Source organism: Melanostigma gelatinosum (assembly GCF_949748355.1).
Source record: "Melanostigma gelatinosum genome assembly, chromosome: 9".
Taxonomy (NCBI): Eukaryota; Metazoa; Chordata; class Actinopteri; order Perciformes; family Zoarcidae; genus Melanostigma; species Melanostigma gelatinosum.
This window is the reverse complement of record NC_136642.1, coordinates 2269662-2290270: the sequence shown is the minus strand read 5'-3', so window position 1 is coordinate 2290270 and position 20609 is coordinate 2269662. Positions and strand designations below refer to the sequence as shown.

Sequence of the window (20609 nt, the reverse complement as noted above, 5' to 3'; positions counted from 1 at the left end):
TCGTCTGCATTCTACATTTGTGTGTACATACTGCAAAAAAATATTTTCCATCCAGAACTGTTCTATAATAATGTTAAGAGTGATTATCACTAAAGATTTATGCATTTGTGTTACTCTTTATTCTGGGTTCCTGGTAGTTTTATACTTATTTAAATGAAAAGTCCAACACTAAGGAGGGTTACCATGCATGAGGGGGTAAGGACAGTTTAAAAGTTGCTAAACAAAGACATAAATGCATGCATTGGAAGTCAGCAGGAATATTCAGAAAGTGAATCTGGACTCAGGAGGGTCAAGAATTTTTTTTTTACCCTGCAGGCATGAAATAATTGAGGGAAACATCAATCCCTCTCATTTTGTGGAGATTCTTGGCCTCAAAAATTGTCAAATTTAACGAAAATCAGCAAAAAATAAAAGTTGAGCTTCAACAGATCGAACCAAGTTGCGCCCGGCAGAGCCGGAGTCACTGCTCTGATTGCACGGTGTCCTCCTGGATATCGGTGCGTGTATCTGGGCCAAAATGCCAACGGGGACACTGGCAGCACATCCGGCTGTCCGTGCCAATTAAACGGTAATGGCTGTGTGGTAGTTTGGGACAAATAAGGAGAGCTAGAGAGCAGATCATTATCCTTCCTTTTACACAGCGGACCAGCGATACTTTGTCAATATAATCCTGTAACTTTACAGTCATGACTTTCTAAACAGGAATACCCAAATGGAAGATGTGCGGGTCAGTGTCACAGCCGGACCTGAAGTCCCCGTTGACCAAGGCTTATGTAACTGTGACAAAGCCCTCGAGGGACTGCGTTGTTGATCAGGTGTTTTTTGTTGATGGAGGCTTTTGAGGAGAAGATAACATGAGGTTGACCTAATGACTCGTATCCTCACTGAACTGCTCTCGGCTCTCTGCCGAAAGGCTTTTCGTTGGAAATGTCGAACAAGTTGGTGAACATTTATATTTCACCTTTAATCGTTCTTTTAACCATCTTTCAGTTTAAAATCAGAACAGAGGAAGGTAGTTGACAAGAAGTGGTTTATTAAAAATAATAATTGGTTTCAATTGTAAATAGAGTTTGATCGATTTTTTTTTACGAATGTTACATTTCTCAAATAAAAAGTTACACCAGAGTCAATTAGAGGCAATTCCAGAGTCTCAAATGAGATGAGTAGCAGCTTTACTCAGTTTTATATCAATGTAAACTGAATATCTTTGGGCTTTGAACTGTTGCTTGTACAAAACGTGCAGTTTTTAAGACCTCGCTTTGGTCTACGCAAAAATTAATTCTTGACATTTAATAGATATCATAATCAATTAATCAAGAAAACAATTGGGAGGACAATCAATCGTGAAAATAATTGTTATAATTGGAGTCAATTATAACCCCCAAAGGCAATAGATTAACTTGAGATCTCCTGTCATAACAACCTGATCTCATGGGAAGGCGTGTAAATAACACAACATTCAGGACATATTCGTGCAGGCCGTGCAGTTAAAGAAGTATAAGAAGTGCTTTATCTGTGTAACAACAGACACACAGATATATACGTTTTATCCTTAAGGCGTAGAACATGTGAACATACATTAGGTACTTGTTATCCAACACGAGGAAGAAGAGGATATGTGTGCAGGCAGTCAGCTGCATGGATCACAAGTTACATGATGCAAGCTTATGATCGTCTGATTCACAAGAAGTTATAAAACAGTTGTATTTTATAAGAATATAAAATACACATAAGAATATAAACTATGATAAGAATGTAATATTTCCATTACCCAAACAGCAAGATACATTTGAGCATTTAACACAAAGGATGAAGGTGTACTGAGTTCAGAGCTAAAGTACAAGCTCTTAAGCATTTACACAACATACTAAGAAGAAATATATGCTAAGTAGAAGTGTTCCATTACACTGGTCACCTATAGAGAGTTGAGTGTCATCTGCAAAGACAATCAATACTTTGCTTGTATGGTTCTAAGGAGGGGAAAACTACAAAAGTTGAATGGAAGCACTACTTCAAAGTAGTGGGCCCAGCACTGAGCCTTGTGGAACTCCACTTGCCTTCTGGGTCCATGTTGCCTCTCCATCACATAAAATAAACTAAAACAATCTATCTCCATAATCTGAGCCAGTGTTTTTCTACATTGTTTAGGTTTCCAGGATGTGCACGTGATGATCTTCATCGGCTTCGGCTTCCTCATGACCTTCTTGCAGCGCTACGGCTTCAGCAGCGTGGGCTTCAACTTCCTGATCGCAGCCTTCTCCCTGCAATGGGCCACGCTCATGCAGGGCTTCTTCCATGGTATGCATGGAGGCAAGATCCACATCGGAGTGGAGAGGTATGTGTGAAAACCATATTGCCCATATATGAACGCACAAAAACCACCGACACATGAACAATATGTTGGACAAGGTGCATGAAAGAGAAGAATACAGACTGAGCTAAACATCTCTGACACACAATAAATGTTTCTTTTTTGTCCATTCCCTGCACACGATACGTCATGTTTTCTATCAAACTCTGTTTCTTTCAGCATGATCAATGCTGATTTCTGCACCGGCGCTGTGCTCATCTCATTTGGAGCCGTTTTGGGTAAAACCAGCCCTGTCCAGCTGCTGATCATGGCGATTTTCGAGGTCACGCTGTTTGCTGTCAATGAGTTCGTCCTGCTGTCCGCTCTTGGGGTAAGCTACAAAAAGACAAATATACTCTAGAAGTAATTCTCTGTTGTGTGACCTGCAGAGCAAAACAACACAGCAAGGACTGATTAGCACCAAAGATAAGAAAAATATCATATCGCTGTCAAAATTATTGAATTTTCTAAACCATATTGTGGCTAACTTTGTTGCAGGCTAAAGATGCAGGCGGCTCCATGACCATCCACACGTTTGGAGCCTACTTCGGCCTTATGGTGACCCGGGTCCTGTACCGGCCTAACCTGAATAAGAGCAAACACAGGAACAGCTCCGTCTACCATTCTGACCTGTTTGCTATGATCGGTAAACGTCTGTCAAAGATGGACTTTTATCGTTTTCGAAATTCTTGTGCCGCCATCTAGTGGTTCAGCCGTGCTCTGTCCCACCGTTGCATACGAACATTGGTGGGTGTTGTCAGGTGTGGTCATAGGTGTGATGAACTCAAACCTTCAGACCCATTCAGATCAGTGCAGCAATACTTAGATACATAGATTTAGTGTGAATTTGCTCTAAAATTCAGTTATAGAAATGTTGGAAGATTTGCAATATTTTGATTGATACCCTGACTGGCCTCAGGAATCGGATGAAAACTAAATCATAAAAGGACTTTGGCTCGACATTGATCTTGAGCCTTTTGATTCAGGATTTAAAGCCGTTTGTCACCAGTGTTGCGAAAAAGCCGTGCGGGAATCCAGAACAATTAGCATGCAGACTTTCCGTACGAAAAGCATCGGGTCCAGTGTGAATTATCCACATTTCTGTGTTTCATTTTGGTCAATGAAGCCCATTCCTTCTAAATAGAGAAGTTGTCCACTCCACACATTGAGAAACCCTTCAACAAACAATGTCTATCGTTAAGTACTCATACATTAACAAATCGGACCCAGAATCTGATGCTAAAGCTAACGTTATATTTTGTGGCTTGCCCCTTTCCTTGACCAACACACAACATTTGCAAGTATATCAGCTACATTACCATCGTCCTCGCCTCCCAGTTGCTAGGCAGAACTCAAGCCGTATATCGTCCTGAACTTAAGAAGTTATATTGTTACATGATTGGGTGTTGAGAAGGAGGCTTCCCAATTTTCTGAAAGCACATTATTCCGAAACACCAACAGTCCAAAAAATATCCCCAAAACAAGCTCCTATTGTTCCGAAGGTCCGTCCCAATACTTCTCCCCCCGTACAAATGTTCCACAGAGGTGTGCAAGCATTCATAGGAACCCACAAAACCAGTTTTTGTAAATTTCTGCATGACTTTTATTTGTGGAAGAAAATTTGTGCTTCGTGTGAAACAGACGTTTCATGTTTTGCCCAATTCCAAGGATTCAAAATAATGTAATGATGTACTTCGGAGGTAAAGGTGCGTTTGTCAGTAAAAAGCATTTATTATTTCTGTAGATTTATTGTAACAATGTAAAATGTCATTACATCCGGTGAAGCGCGCCGAATGACTTGTTTAGGCCTCGAAACACAAAGTTCAGCTCTCAGACTTAAGATGTGTTGGTGTTTTCTTATCTCCTTCCCTTCACCTGGGATTTACCTCAATAGATTCCTGACTTCATCATTACAACTTCTATGTTCAACATGAGTTAACTTATTGAACAGCAGCACGAGCTCCTCTCAGAGACAGATGGAGACTTCACAATATTAGATCTGTTGACTTCCTTTTGGTTTTCTTCCCGACATTCGATCTCACACAGGCTGGAAAACAAGATGCATGCTGTTTGTGAATTTGTTGATTTGCCCAATGCATCTGTTAACCTCTTTTACAGCAGTAAACCAACTGAATGCCGCTGTGCTTCTCAGGTACCATCTACCTGTGGATATTCTGGCCCAGCTTCAACTCTGCCGTCACAGCTCACGGAGACGACCAGCACCGCACGGCCATGAACACCTACTACTCCCTGGCAGCCTGCACTCTGGCCACATACGGCATGTCCGCCCTCACGGCGCACGACGGCAAGCTGGACATGGTGAGCACACCGGATTAGCATCACTAAATTCAGTCAGGAAATAAAGTAATGATCGCTAATTTACTGGAATCGCCAACTTTAGGAATGAAACTGAGGCAACAGGCTCCTCCAGAGAGTGATTCTCAGCTTCCAGCTCACAATCGATCAGGTTACAATGAGACCAGCAAACTCCCACAGAGCTGAAGTAAAGACAAGAATCTTATCAGCGCTAGAACTCATGACAGAGTTACTCAAAAGATAAAAAGCTGATGTGTTTGTCACCTGAAGACATGAACCCCTCCCCCCAAAAAAACAAATGTTAGCTGTGGCTAAGTCACATGGAGGTTCAAACTGTGCATTATCGCTGTCATGCTCAGCTGTCAACGGTTCATCATCCCGATATCAAGATGAAACATTCCTGTGCCGATAGTGATCAAACCCTGAGCGAGTCAGAGCGGTGACTCATGACCAAAGGAGAGGATATAGTCTGTTGATGGTGAAGAAACGCTCATCAGTCTCTCATGTGTTCCAGCTGTTTGCGGTCATGTGGCTGCAACACGTTACAGACTCTTTGTCACAAAGTCTCATCCATTTAAGCTGCTTCGTCTACAGGCGAGCAGATCCTTTTGTTTTTTCTCACTTTTGCAGATTTACAGTTACAGAAATAAATATATGACTATATTACTACATTTTCATAATTTAGTAATATAGTATTGTGCAAGTCATATGTTATATAATAAATATAGAAGACCTAGACAGATGTGGTGGGGTGGTGCTTCTGAATGCAGGATGGGACATTGTAAGTGCAGAAGACAATTCATTGCAAGCACATAATTATATTTTGTAGAGAAAGGAAGTGATTTAATTTGAGAAAACAATCACGTATTTGGACATAAAAGCATCTGAAACATACAGAGGTTCTCAGATTTGCTGAGATTGTGGCACATTTAAGGGTTCATATTTGTATTTTGGGTTTCTACCAGAACATGTTTGCATGCTTTACTGTTAAAAAAACACTTGATTTTTCGAATACTGTCTGACTGAAAATACCTGTATTCATCGTCTGTCTGAAACGCTGCGTTTTAAGCGCCTGTCTCTTTAAGAGCCCCTCCCGAAAAAGTCCTGACTGATCTGATTGGTCTGTCTGCTGCATGTGCGCTTTTGTCTTCTTACTGCGTTACTGCAGAGCTTTAAACCACCAGGGTCAGTGACCTAGTTTGTCTGAAAAGCATTGGCATAAATCCCAATCCGTAGATAGACGCAATCTTTTACGTGATTATCGATGCAATGCCACTGCTGTCCACCAGGGGGCGACTCCTCTGGTTGTATAGAAGTCTATAGAAAATGACTCTACTTCTCTCTTGATTTATTCCCTCAGTAAACATTGTAAACATGAGTTTATGTCTCAATCGCTAGTTTCAAGTCTTCTTCAATACAGCATGATGTTCATTTAGTACATTATGGTCCATTTAGAGTCACACAGACCATAAAGCAGGGGATGCTTTAGGGCGGGGCTACACAGTGATTGACAGGTCTCTACCAGAGACGTATACGGTGTCTCTACGTCACTCCTCCTCAGTCCAGATAGGGTCACTTCCTGTTTACTGGTTTCAAAAAAACAAGCTGATGACGCCCAAAATGCCGGACTATGTCCACTTCTTATCTTCAGTCTATGATTTTCCCTGAAATGTTATCAGGTCTTCAGTTGGGGAATTGTGGGTACAGATTTCCCTGAATGTCGATCCCGACTGCCATTCACACATTGTGTGTTGTATGGTCAGCAAACTGCTAAATAGCTCATTCCAAGCAGCTGGATGATTCAGCAGATAACAGGGCTGCTGCCAGGAAACTGTGTTCATGGCTCATGCCTTCCCGCCCTGAGACCAATACAACTCCCAATGTTTGTCCTCATTTGAACTTTCATTCAGTTAAACTGTTCAATTCTACATTTTGTACATATTTATTTCTCAAATAAATATATTGAGGCTGAAAATCCAAGTTGCTATGTCACAAAACCCCCATGAATTGTATGTAGGCTAGTACCTCAACATGATGTAGTAGTTTCAGGATTAATGTGCATTTTAATGTATGAAAACATATTTTTCTAATCTGCAGGTTCACATCCAGAACGCCGCCCTGGCCGGTGGAGTCGCAGCAGGAACAGCTGGTGAAATGATGCTGACGCCGTACGGCTCCATGATCGTCGGCTTCTTGGCCGGCATCATCTCTGTTCTGGGCTTCAAGTACCTCTCAGTAAGGCTCGTGCAGAAGCTCGTGATTAAGACGCGACACTGATCAATTCAGCGCCATAAGGCCGCATCGTGCAAACAAACACGATGAATACACAACAACCTTTTCTTCTGTGGTGGTCTCTCTGCTTTCAGCCCATCCTGGAGGACAAGCTGAAGATCCAAGACACCTGCGGGGTTCACAACCTGCACGGCATGCCCGGCGTCCTGGGCGCCATCGTGGGAGCGGTCACTGCCGCCGTGGCATCCACAGACGTTTACGGAAAAGGGTGAATATTTGATTTGGGCTGTTGTGGACACGAAACACACCTGATGCAACATTATAAAATCCTCCATATATATATATATATATATATATATATATATATATATATATATATATATATATATATATATATATATATATATATATATATATATATATATATATATATACATATATACATATATATATATATATATACATATATATATATATATATATATATATATATATATATATATATATATATATATATATATATATATATATATATATATATATATAACGTTCCTATAACGTTCCTCCTTTAGTGCAAAGTCAGCATGCAGGGTCCTGCAGCGGGACGTCGAGACGTCCGAGTTTCAACTGTTCGTTGAAGTCATTCACTCAGAACTCGTTGTTGTGTTGCAGGATGGGCGACGTGTTCCCCGACGTGGCGAGCGGACACATTGAAGCGTCTTACCAGGGCGTCCGGCAGGCCATCTCCCTCGCCGTCACCCTCGGCATCGCGCTGGGGGGGGGGCTCTTCGTCGGTATGTCACGTCTTCCTCAGTCGGTCTGATGAAGAACTCTGAAACTGGACGTTTGAGCGACACGAAGTCAAACAACAGTCAGCATCAATACAAGAGATTACAGCTGGGTTCAAAGTTTAAACCAAGAGAAATCATCTTCAAATAACTGACAATAAGATCATTATGTTTTTGTATTACAAGTTTTCTGAAAATGTTATTTTGAAATATGCAAATGAGGCATTATCGTATTAAATATGTGCTCACTTTCATACATTTCCAGAACATAAATCTGAACATTGGATAAAACCAGGTTCAAAACATCGTTGACATGTTCGAGTTGAACAGAAGGGATTAATGATATCTCTTTTTTCACTCATAAATCTGAAAATGCTGTCAACTGTCTCGCTGGAGCTCACTGAACTGCTCTTTGTCCTCTCAGGTTTCGTCCTGAAGCTCCCCGTCTTCGGCGCTCCGTCCGACAGCATCTGCTACGAGGACAGCATCTACTGGGAGGTGAGTCCGGCGCTCTGCTGTTGTTCAGGCAGTCCACTTCATCTTCAGTCATCTCGTTCTTGTGACTGTCTGTCAATGGAGAATCCTACGATACATTCATATTTATTCGGCTTGAAATGGATTTTAAAAGTCCCTTTAATTAGTCCCAAATTACATTCCTCTTTCCTGGAATTGTACACAGGAAAAACGGGAGAGTAATTTTTCCGGAGTTACAATTATTTTCCACTGAAGGAGTCATATTTAATCATTTTGGAGTGTAATTACTTCCAGTAGCCAGTAGAGTGTGAGTAAATATTCAGAATAAAATCTATTGGAGTAAAACAGCGTGACCACGCCCACAACGGTTCCTTAAGTTTCGTTTCTGCCGCCATGACACCTCTCGCTACACTGGAATGAGCTGACGTTTTATGGAACGGAAGGGCTGAAGTGAGGAACAGAAGACGGCATTTGAAATAACATGTCAGGTAAGGTCATTCGTTTTGGTTAACTTCATGTGTGTAAGGTACATTGTGTAGCAACATTGCAGCTAACCTAACGTTACTTCACTATTTGCATTGTCAGATATGAGCCGTAGCTTCTGATTGTTCGCGTTAGCAGATGCTAACGGTAGCTTCTAACGTTTTCACATAACTTAGTCACAGTCAAACGTTAGCTTCTAACGCATTAACATCAATTCGCAAAATATTTGGTGGTTTATGGACATATTAACGTCGACACACCTGGATTAAAGTCTCAATAAAGTAGTATTAGCTATCATCAGTAGCCAGCGGACTTCACTGAGCAGGTGCATGTGTGTTTTATTCTGTGTAGAGGGGCTGTCTTTTGCTGCAGTTAGTTGGTGCAACAGGTACATTTTACTGTGAAAATGGCTATGTAGAATTTGCAGTTTGTTGGCGTCAACACGTGTATTTTACTCAGAAAGGAGCTGTTAACGACCGTTTTAAGCTGCATTTGTTGGCGCTAACCTGTGTATTTTACTCTGAAAAGAGCTGTTAAAAACCGTTTTAAACGGACTGTTTCTAGCTGCGTTTGTGGGCGCTAACACGTGTATTTTACTCTGAAAAGAGCTGTTAACGACTGTTTTAAGCAACTGTTTCCGGCTGCGTTTGTTTGCGCTAACACGTGTATTTGACTCTGAAAAGAGCTGTTAACGACTGTTTTAAGCAACTGTTTCCGGCTGCGTTTGTTTGCGCTAACACGTGTATTTGACTCTGAAAAGAGCTGTTAATGACTGTTGGACTGTTTCTAGCTGCGTTTGTTGCCGCCAACACGTGTATTTGACTCTGAAAAGAGCTGTGTTGATGGACTGTGTTTCGCTGCAGTTCATCAGCACCCTGGTCGATGCAACATGTGTGTTATACTTTGAAAAAATGCACTTCACTCTGTTGACTGCTAAAACTAGCTGGGCTTGACATTGGCACGGGCCACTCGCGAAGTGCGGGTAGAATTCCGCAGCATAAGCTGATTGATCTGTTGCACTGTGGCATGCTAGAGACGGCCAAGTCGGAGACAACCAGGTGAAGTAGACATTGTTCAAGATGAGACAACTGGTTACATTTCTGATGATGTGTTCACGCCAAACGCAGTAGATTACATACAAAGTCTATGCACAGCCACTATGAGACTGGAGTGACGCGAATTGGCGATTCAAGCGAATGAACAGGTCCCTTTAGTACAGCGTAATAAAGACGTGCTTAAAATGTCCCTCGTTTTTATAATGAAATAGTTTACCCTTGTGGAGACCTACTATTAGTCCATGCATCATGTCTTTCTAATGTTGGCTTACTGTGGTATTACTAATGTTGGCAGTCAGCTGTTTCTGATAATGAAACTAATTTAATTGTTTTTGTCATGAAGGATGCAAGCTGTAAGAGTGAAGTACAGAGATCGTCAGAAGTACATTTGTTATGAGGGGCAACTAACCTTCAAATCATTTTTGGATTGTGGTGAGTGAAAAATATTGCACACACTAACCTGTGGAACAATACACTTGGGATGTCACTCTATGTTTTGCATACCTGAAAGTCTTTTCCCTGGAATAGCAAAGGTCTGCATGGAACACTGTCAGTTTTGGGATTACAATGTTCAAGTGAAGATGGCCTTCTGATTGCTGTCTGTTATGTTTTTCTGCAAATACACAACCGATTCATCACTAAGCTTGTCCCTTGGTATTTTGTCTTCACAGTTGCCAAGAAATTTGACCTTCCAACCTTGGACTTAAAAGTCTATGATGAATCAAAGACCGAAGTTGATGAGGAGGTGTTTGAGTTTCTACTAAAGAAACAAGACATTGGTGTGCTGGAGATTTGTCTACCCCAAGACCCAAATCTTGAGGGTTAGTTACTTATTAGCTTATAACTTCATATTTATCTGTACGGCTTGGTCAATCTAACATGTTTTGAATATGCAAGACAATTTAATATATCTGAGTTGGGGTTTTTTAAAATCTTATTTAGATATTTTGAAATCATCTCTGCTCACCCTTTCCACAATTTCTGGAACTGTTGTGGGCATGATACAATGTGAAATATTTGCATTCCTCTAATAATGGATGTGTGCACTTATATTGTCTTATAGTCACATTGTTAATCACATTAGTTCAATGTTAATATGATTTCTAGATTCTTTGAGCTCCCCTTCATGCTCCTCCTTTGCAAGCTTCAGTGGAGACAATGAGAGGGACTCGGACGACACCACTATATTGCAGCATAGTCCTGCTACAAGACAAAGAGATGAGGGAAGTCATCTAGCTCAGGTAAGCTCTGCAGTTTCCCTTGCATCCTTTCTGAAGGTTTAAAAAAAATGCCAAGGTTGAATGGTAAATGGCTGAATAACTGAAGTTGTAAAATTGTGGCCATTCTGTTTGATAATACTTGATGTCATTATTGTTTTAAACGTTTCATTGTGTTCATTTTTGTTCTTCCCACTTAGATGATTGAAGACATCCTGAAGAACAAACCTGGAGGAGAGAGGATCATGAATGAGTATGCCCGAACAAAAAGCCTAACGGATGCCAGAAGACGTGATATGGTCAAGATATTGGTCGCACATATGACAAGTGAACATGGGTATGTTGTCATGTTGTTATTATTACATACCTGCACTCCTAATACACATGTGTGTCTTGAATTGACACAGTACAACACCCCTCTTTTAGCAGGTGGAATTTACACATCAATACTTTTGATTGGAGCACATATAGTAAAGTCTGTGTGTTTGTGTGTAGGACAAGTCCTTCAAGGCGCGTTAAAGAGGACTACGCAAGGGGCATCACTACCTTGTACCCATACCTGGCCGATCCTAGGAGCAAGTTAGGCTATGTAAGTACATTAAAACGTCTAACTTATTTACTTTTCACTTGCTTGGAATGTAAATATTTCAACTGCTGTTTTACAGATGGGTAGTGTTTTTATTTCAAATAAAGATCTGTAAACATTACTGCATGGCAACAAGGGCTGTCACTTTTTGAACATTTGTTTGAATGTAATTAACATTCAAACTCTAATGACTCATTTGAATAAAAAATGTACAGTCTATATCCACAGCTGACTGTTTAACGTAGTTTACTTTGTCACCCAACAGAGGGCGCTCTAACGTATTGCGTGTCATTTCATATTTGTTCGAGTGTTATTTTTGGAAAAGGTGACAGCCCTAATGGCCACCATCTCTGCCTTCCCCGTAAGTTGAACTCTGGCGGTGTTAAAGCTCAGTTTACTTTCGCACCGCAAGGGTTAGCCCATTAACAAGACACAACACTAACCGTGTAATACAATAACCTCTGTTTTTCAAAATAACTGTCATTAGAAAGAAAGGCCTCATCACAATACTAGGAAATATGATAGTTTTTGGGGAAAGATTAAACTATTTCAACTTGTTCAATCAAACTGAATAACCCTTTTTACTTTAGGAGCATTATTACAATGCAGAAGATGGGAGTGGGTATCTGGCATGGAGACTGAAATTTGTTCAGAAGGAAGCATCGGAGGGAAAAAAGAAGACCTGCAGTCAGTCACAAACACTAACTGGTATGTGTGAAGTCTAATTCATAATGCATGATGAGGGAATAATCATATAATGTATATATATATATATATATATATATATATATATATATATATATATATATATATATATATATATATCCTATTTTTCTTCTGGAGACGTAAGTGCCTGCATGGCCATCCTTGCAGAGTTTTCCAAGCCTTATTTCTTATATCTTAGGACATAATATCATATACTAACCCAGTAATTGATAAAAGTGCCACCACTATTACAGGTGGTCCAAAAGCAGAAAGAGACTCATTCAGAGTGGAAAACGGGCTAACCACAGAAAGCCTGTGCTGCGAGGCCATTGCGCTTATGAAGCATACAGCTGATGAAGCAACTGTGAAGGAGAAGATGAAGCAGACCTTTACCTATCGCCAAGACATGGTTCATGACCCAGTGAAGTCCTCTGAACTATTCACAGCGTTTCCAAGATTCCTGGACATGGCAGGACTGGTATGTGAACGTTCTACTGCCACTGTCATGACAATATTATTTCTGTTCTACAATAGCCTGGGTAGGGTTGTAAGATCTGTCATGACCATGGTGCTACACCATAATGTTTACTGTTCTGTTTTGACCAATTCTATCTTGTCTGCAGATTGACCAAGACTTTGGTCTGATGTTTGGGGATGCTGCTACTACAAAGTTCCTGGAGAGATGGCCTACTATCTACAAACAGAAAGTCCTCGAACAAAGCCGTGGCCTCACACAGACAGCCGATCTTCAAGACCTGGTTCAAAATGCTGAATGCACAACAGACGTGGAAAATGGTATGCTAAAAGTTAAGGATCATAGTTATGGAAGAGAGAATAGTTTTTGAATGAAAAATGGATTGACTGTTCGCTTGTAGTAAATGCTTGTTTATGAATTTTTACTTCCAGGATGGGACAGTGACATGTCATCCATTTTGGTTCTTGTCCACCTTCTACCACCATCACCACATGGCCGCAAGAGACCAGGAAAACTCTCAGCCAGACAAGCCAGTGACCGTCTTGTGAAATTCATTAAGGTGAGGTTACAGTTCAATTAAACTGGAAAATCGTCACTGTTCTGTCCCCTTTTCTAAACCTTTCAATCCTCTTTTTAAGATTATGGTCAATTAAGACATTTCCTTAAACTGACTAATTTTATAGCTGACTAATTCATTATTTTTTCTGTCACAGACTGGGATGAGCATCCAGGGGCATCTGGACGGCATCGTGGAAAGCCTTCAACCATACCTGCTAGCTGTGGGGACCCAGAAGAGTCTGATTCACAAATACTTCATTGTGATTGACAAGCATGCAATACCTTGTAAGTCACCAGACACACTTGCCTGTTTTGATGAGCTTTTCAAAGCTCATTTTGTCTTTGGTACTTCGTACAACCAGGATCTGGTAAATGTGTACAACTTCTTGCAAACCACGATCTTTGAAATCGATGTTGATACCACTAAGGTGAATCCAAGGGTTGCAGAGTTGAGGGCTCGGATGCTGCATTGAGTTGATACGAAGATGTTTTGTTTTATTTGCAAAATCCCCCAGGCAAACACCAATTCCCTGACAAAACACTTGAAGTTGATCCACGGACTTTGTTCAGGAAAGACCCTTCGTCTTAAATGTGGTCAGGCTGGTTGTTCACTAGTTTATGGCACTTTTTCTGGGTTTCGAAAGCATCTAAATAAAGCACATGAACCTTGTTCTGATCCTGGTGAAGGCCCATCTACATCTGAAGATTTAGCAGCAAGTAATTTTGATGACTTGCCAGCAAGAAGTTCACCTTCTGACTCAGTCCTTCTCAAAAGGAGTCTTGTAGACAGCTGCGCTGCAACAGTAGCCGAACTTAAAGTGGCAGGCGTAAGTGAAACAACTGTTAACTCTTTGGTAATTTCGATGGAAGAGATTGTTGACGATATCCATAATCAAGCAAAAGAATCTGTGAAGAAGTGTCTATCTTTACAGGAGCCTATCAAAAGCGACATTGAGAGCAAAATTGATCAGTGTTTCGAAAAAATGGAAAATCCCTATGGTGTATTAAATTCTGAGAGTAAAAGAAGGCAGTATTTTACAGAGAAGTGGGGAAGGGTAGACTTAGTTGAATATGTTCTTGGTACAAGATTTGATACCCTACGCAATCGCACCACTGGAACTTATGATCAGGTTGTTGTCACTGATAAATTAGTTTACATCCCTATTTTGAAAACTTTACAATTTATTTATCAACATCCTAACATAAAAGAGATGATGCAGACTTCAAGTTCAGGAGAAAATCTTCATGACTTGTGCGATGGAGATCTTTTCAAGAGTCATGATCTATTTTCAAAACAGAAGCATGCCATTCTGATTCAGCTTTTTTATGATGATTTTGAAACTGCAAATCCTTTAGGCTCAAAACGGGGAATACATAAATTAGGTGCACTCTATTTCACCTTGCGGAATTTTTCTCCCAAGTACAACTCAAATCTGCTTAATATTCATTTGGTCGCTTTATTTCATGCCCAAGATGTTAAAACATATGGCTTTTCTAAAATACTTGATCCACTTATGCAGGATATTAAAATACTTGAGAAGGATGGAATTCGGGTCCCCTTGTATGATCAGCCAGTGTATGGAACTATTGTCCAAGTTACAGGTGACAACCTTGGTCTTCACAGTTTGTTTGGTTTTGTTGAATCATTCAGTGCCAGATATTGTTGCCGCTTCTGTCTTGCTGAGAAAGAAGACTTTCAGACTGAGTTTAATGAAGATTCACCCAAGATAGTTTTGCGAACTCGCGCACTTCATGCGGAACATTGCCAAATGATGGAGACAAATCCCACTCTTCCCTATGTGATGGGCGTTAAACGTTCTTGCATTCTAAATTCCTTGCAATATTTCAATACATGTGAAAACTTCTCTGTCGATATTATGCACGATATCTTGGAGGGAGTGGCACAATATGAAATGAAACTTCTATTACTGCACTTGAAAGATAAGTACACAACATTAAAAGAAATAGACTGTAGAATTAGGAGTTTTAACTATGGCTATATGGAGCAAAACAACAAACCTCCTACAGTTAAGTTAAGGGAGGACTCAAATGACTTGGGGTTGAATGCAATCCAATCCTGGTGTTTACTTCGCAATCTACCACTTATCTTTGGAGACTTGGTTTGTCCAAATGATCAACACTGGTATTTGCTACTGCTTTTGCTTCAAATTGTAAACATTGTATTTTCACCAAAGTTATCAAAGGGTATTACTATTTTTTTGAAACACTTAATCGTGGAACACCACAGGTTGTTCAAGCATTTGTTTCCAAACAAAAGGCTGCTACCAAAACATCATTTTATGGTGCATTACCCTATGTGTATTCTTAAAATTGGACCACTTTTGCATAGTTGGTGCATGCGCTATGAAGCAAAGCATCATTTCTTTAAGAAACAATTAAAAAGCTTCAAAAATATCACTAAAACTTTGGCCAAGAAACACCAAAATCAAATAGCATACAGGTGGCAGACATTTGATCCCAATGAAGTGATAATTGGTCCAGGTAATATGGTAGCTTTAAATGTGCTAGACTGGGGCTATGAGATAGCTGAGACTATTCAGGTACCAATTGACACCAAGGTTTTAAATATTAGATGGGCCAAACACCATGGAAATATGTATCGGACGGGTTTAGTCGTTTGTCTGAAGGTTCATTGTGAGATGCCAGTTTTTCACAAAATCCACCATGTAGTTCTGAAAGATGAGAGGTTATTGTTTGTTACATTTGCCCTGCAAACAGTGTGTCTTGATGAGCATTTTAATGCATATAAAGTTGTGTGCACAAAAGACGGACCTCATGTAGTTGATGTGAAAGAGATTTTCTGTTATAAAGCATTTGATGTACAAATGTCATACAGGTGTGATGATGCAAGTTTGTTTATTGTGCCATACTGTTTCCTATGATGTCATAGTGAAAAGGCCAAAGTGTTCCAAAGGTCCAAAATGTATTCTGTAAAATATGTATGGATACATTGCACATTTGTAATACAAAATAATAAATTGTGCTTTGGTAAATACTGATATCTGATTTATTTAACTTGTTGGGTTTAATGATAACCTTCCAGAGTAAGTTCTCTCAGGTTTTAATCATAATTTAGTTCTCTATGGAGTGTAATTTAGTTCTATATGGAGTGGAATATAGTTCTATATGGAGTGGAATATAGTTCTATATGGAGTGGAATGTAGTTCTATATGGAGTGGAATATAGTTCTATATGGAGTGGAATGTAGTTCTATATGGAGTGGAATGTAGTTCTATGTGGAGTGGAATGTAGTTCTATATGGAGTGGAATGTAGTTCTATGTGGAGTGGAATGTAGTTCTATGTGGAGTGGAATAGTTCTAAAAGTTGAGTAAAATGGCAGTAGAGTTGTTTTCATTTTATGCTACATAGAGTAAATTATCATCATCTAGAGTTAAATACAAACACTGAATAGAGTAAAAAATACTCTGAATCATTAACTCTGAGGCAAGAGTAGATTTTACTCTATATAGACTGGGACCAAATGTTGTATTTTATTGAGTAAAATTTTATTCAATTTGAGTAAAATTTACTCCGACAAATTTACTGTGTAGGAAATGATTCTGAAAATAAATGGTTGTAATCTTTCTTATTGGAGACAGTATATTTTCTGTGTCATATTAATTAACAGGAAAAATATACACAGTGTTTAATTAGTTCTTCACCAATTAATGAATTGCTATTGAATGCCAACGTGAGCTAGAGAGTCTTTGAAGTCAGCTGACGATGCAAATATGTGAAATTAGTTCACAACTGAACAAGTATGAAGATTCAACATTCTAAGAATACATGAATGATAAAAACATATTTATTTGGGTTGAAATGGAGCAGGTCTTATGATCAGCATAAAATGACATCATTCTTTCCGGGTAACGTTACTGTAAGTATTAATTCTCCAGGAATTGAGTGTAGCGTGAGAGATCACGGCCACCAGGTGGCGCCGTCGCACTGACATTCATATGATCAGTGACGTGGTGCTGCTGATGAGGCAGTGGTGCTGTCTGACCACCAGGGGGCGCAAAGTCACCACCACACGGGTGTCTCAGACCAGGTGGAGTCCCTCCTGGATGATGTCATTTAAATCTCCCCCACAATGCAATGTGCAGCATCGTCATGCTTTAGTTTTATGTGTGAGTATATGTATATCTATATATATATATAGATATACATATATATATCATGCAGACTAGATTTCTGCCTCTTTTATCTAGTTTATTTTACTAAAAAGAGGCATTTTGTTAAAAATTAAATGGAATACTTGCATGGACTGGTTCTTTCACTGTTCATGTGCGATGAACCTCATTTTTAGACATAAAAGATGAATTCAATTTACTAAAAATGTATTTTCACAACCGATTGAAATGTTTTTGTCTCGTTGTTACCACCAGTTTAAAAAAAGACTGTCTAATTGATTTCTCTCCATTTCTTTCATAAACCACAAATAATAAGTGATGCTGCTCTTTTTAATGATGATCTGAAAGTGGGAACAAAAGACAAAACGCTTGTGTACGTTCATGCAGCGCCTCACAGAGACCTGCAGGAACGATGACATTTAGAGACACGGAAAATGAAGTGCACCTTTGAAAAGCCACAATTAGACCACGTTGAGTCCGGAAGAAATGCAGGATGAGGTCACGGAAGTGTAGAAACTCAATTATCTCACGCTCTGTCTGTGTGTGTGTGTGTGTGTGTGTGTGTGTGTGTGTGTGTGTGTGTGTGTGTGTGTGTGTGTGTGTGTGTGTCTCAGGTGCCGGGAGACGAGGAGGGTCACGAGGAACAGTTGACCGCAGTGAACACCGCGGAGACCGAGAAGCTCAACAGTTAGACACACACACACACACACACACACACACACACACACACACTGAGGTTTTTACATCCCAGCACTTGAGTATTACACTGATTCTGTTGTAAAAAACAACTCTACAATTCTCATTTTATAGCCATACATCCACACGGCGTGCAGGTCATTGGCAGCTGTGGCCGCTAGAGGGCGACCTCGGGTCGTGTCACTCTGAGCTGCAGGCCTGTGAGAGAAAGAGTGCATTTGGTCTTATTTGATGAAAGAGGCCGTCGAATTGTTTCTCCTGAATCTATTAGACAGAATCTAACGTCAGCAGCCGGTAAAAAACCAAAGACAAACAGACTCCTTCAGAGCCACGAGCCTCCATTCAACTCTCTTAATATGAACAAACACCTTTTCAAATTATTTTTTACTGGAAACCAATTATGTTTTCTTCTTCATGTTAAATACGGGGTTTTCATGCAAAACAATGCAGATGTTTTTAACGTGTTGATCTCCTAATACGTTAGGGTTGGGACTTCATTTGTTTTATTGTACTGTGTGTCATTAGGTGGAGATATTACAGTTGCTTCATGTACCTTTTTTATTCATTGTATGTTGGAGCAGAAAGTCAACAGATGTTTAGATTTATTTTCGCCTTAACTGATTAGCTGAAAGCTGCGTTCACAGTTTGAAAGAATTTCATGGGAATTGGAACAATATTGGAACATGTTTTTTGACAAAATAAATTGTTGTGCGTTTTTTGTGTTTTGTCTCATTTGTGTTGAATGACGAGAGGTCGATGAATAAAGAGGAGAACTCGTGATCGGCATGAATCACAATCTTGACAGAAAGAAAGAAAGAAACGATTCTTGTTGTTCTTTGTCCTCTGGAAGTCTGTCACTGTTCAGCGGTTCATAATGTGAGTCTAAGATGTGGCAGAGAGGCGAGTGCGATCAAGCCTGTGCTGGTGATGATGAAGGCCGGTCGTTATTACTTTCTCAATGACTGCACAGCGATCCCCTTGGACCAGGTTCAAGCCTCCGATCGCAGGTGGGGATCTTTCCACTGTCAGGGATCACACGGGCGTTAGATTCTGGTCTCCTCAGGGCCTCTGTATGACAGGTGATTGATGCCACTGAGGAGGAACAGGAGGAAGAAGTATCAATAACTAAAATTTGATTCATTTTACCTGGAAGAAAACACTTCTCATGAGTTCTTAAGAAGATTCAGTCTGAGCGAGACGACGTTAAGAAACATGGAACCAACAGGAAGCTCGTCTCTTAAAGAGTATCCGCCACAGTCACAGAAACATCGTCTCACAATCTCTTTCTTCAGCACAAAAAGAACCTACCGTCACGTCTTTAGTGCTTTTAAAACCTGCAGCTTTTTGTCTGTTCTCATCATTATTTCAGTCTGTTGACATCTAAACTCAAGCCATCTATTAGCATACCTTAATGGCGTCCGTCCTCCTCGCCTGCCCCTCTGTGGCATTAATCACTCCTCATACGGAGGGCCCCTTGCAGGCTGCAGGGGCCTTGTCCGACACCCCCCCCCACCCCCCCCCCCCCACACACACCCACACACTCATTTTGGTGATGGTACCTCTGCGTGAACAGGCGCCGCAGCCTTTTCCCAGGAAGGAGACGACAGGTGGACAGCTGTTTACTGAATAGGCGCTCTTACTGAAGAGCTTAATTGAGCTTCATAGGGCTAATTAAAATGCAGAGAAAAATATCCATGATTATGGTAATTATTCTATTGTCTAATACGTCTTCCGGAGATGAGCTTGTTTGGCATCATACCTGCAATATGTTGGAGGCCCTGGAAATATAGAAATCGAGCTTTTTGTGTGTGTGTGTGTGTGTGTGTGTATCACAAACCACTGTAATTATACAGATGAAACGTTAATGGTTTTAATTTCTGTTGCTTAAGATCTATTCTGTAGTGAGCTGGTATAATGACTTGCATAATAACGTCTAATTAAAGGCTGCAGAACAAATCGTCTTTTTGCTTTGACCCGGATCATCATTCATGGAAGAGCTGTTCGAATAAGTTCAAACTCAAATACATTAGAGTTCGTATGACGTCTATTCAGTCAATCCCACCTGATTTTGTGGATGTTTTTGGTCATATTTCAGCTGATTTCAGATACTTCACTCACTTTTTTGTCTTTCTTTGAGCGTAACCGAGAGAAAATGGTCACAGAAGCTGAATTTGATGAATCATGAATAAAATACAACAGAGTGCAATAAGCATCAACCTGCTTTCTTTGCACATATTTCTACAACATTTACATTAAAATATAAAAAGACACTTTTACTTATATGTGTGGAAATGACATTAAAACATGTTTTTCTATATTTTTTTGAATGAAACCACTCAACCTGTAATTAAACACAATTTCCCATTTTCACTTGAACATGACGTGTAAATCCAGGGGGCCCTATTACGCTCTTGACCTTATCGCCTCACTTCTTACCGTGTGGCCCTTGAGCAAGGCACGGCATGGGAGCGGTGCTGATCGGCGCCCCGGGCTACGCCGGCTCTTTTCTCAGCAGCTGTAGC

The 20609-nt window shown here is 40.2% G+C and overlaps 2 protein-coding genes across 2 annotated transcripts; both read left to right on the top strand.

Annotated features, from left to right (window-relative positions):
* Window positions 1-2153: 2153 nt before the first annotated feature.
* rhbg (Rh family B glycoprotein) lies at window positions 2154-18083 on the top strand (the record flags this gene model as incomplete). The annotated part of the gene is made up of 9 exons (XM_079275923.1): window positions 2154-2335; window positions 2531-2681; window positions 2849-2996; window positions 4503-4669; window positions 6764-6901; window positions 7033-7166; window positions 7571-7692; window positions 8111-8184; window positions 18006-18083. Exons 1-9 carry the CDS (start codon window positions 2169-2171, stop codon window positions 18081-18083), a joined length of 1179 nt encoding a protein of 392 aa, XP_079132049.1. The 5' UTR covers window positions 2154-2168.
* LOC306782517 (uncharacterized protein) lies at window positions 8389-16524 on the top strand. The gene is made up of 11 exons (XM_079275922.1): window positions 8389-8648; window positions 10042-10130; window positions 10370-10519; window positions 10806-10939; window positions 11116-11252; window positions 11411-11504; window positions 12092-12209; window positions 12461-12684; window positions 12830-13001; window positions 13113-13240; window positions 13395-16524. The coding sequence occupies exons 2-11, from the start codon at window positions 10043-10045 to the stop codon at window positions 13710-13712; spliced, it is 1563 nt and encodes a 520-aa protein (XP_079132048.1). The 5' UTR covers window positions 8389-8648; window position 10042; the 3' UTR covers window positions 13713-16524.
* Window positions 18084-20609: the final 2526 nt, after the last annotated feature.

Excerpts from the sequence above, each read along its gene's own strand:
- LOC306782517 (XM_079275922.1), top strand. The coding sequence starts at position 10,043 with ATGCAAGCTGTAAGAGTGAAGTACAGAGATCGTCAGAAGTACATTTGT. Across the intron at positions 10,940-11,115 it reads AGGGAAGTCATCTAGCTCAG|ATGATTGAAGACATCCTGAA; the intron begins GTAAGCTCTGCA and ends CTTCCCACTTAG. Across the intron at positions 11,253-11,410 it reads CATATGACAAGTGAACATGG|GACAAGTCCTTCAAGGCGCG; the intron begins GTATGTTGTCAT and ends GTTTGTGTGTAG.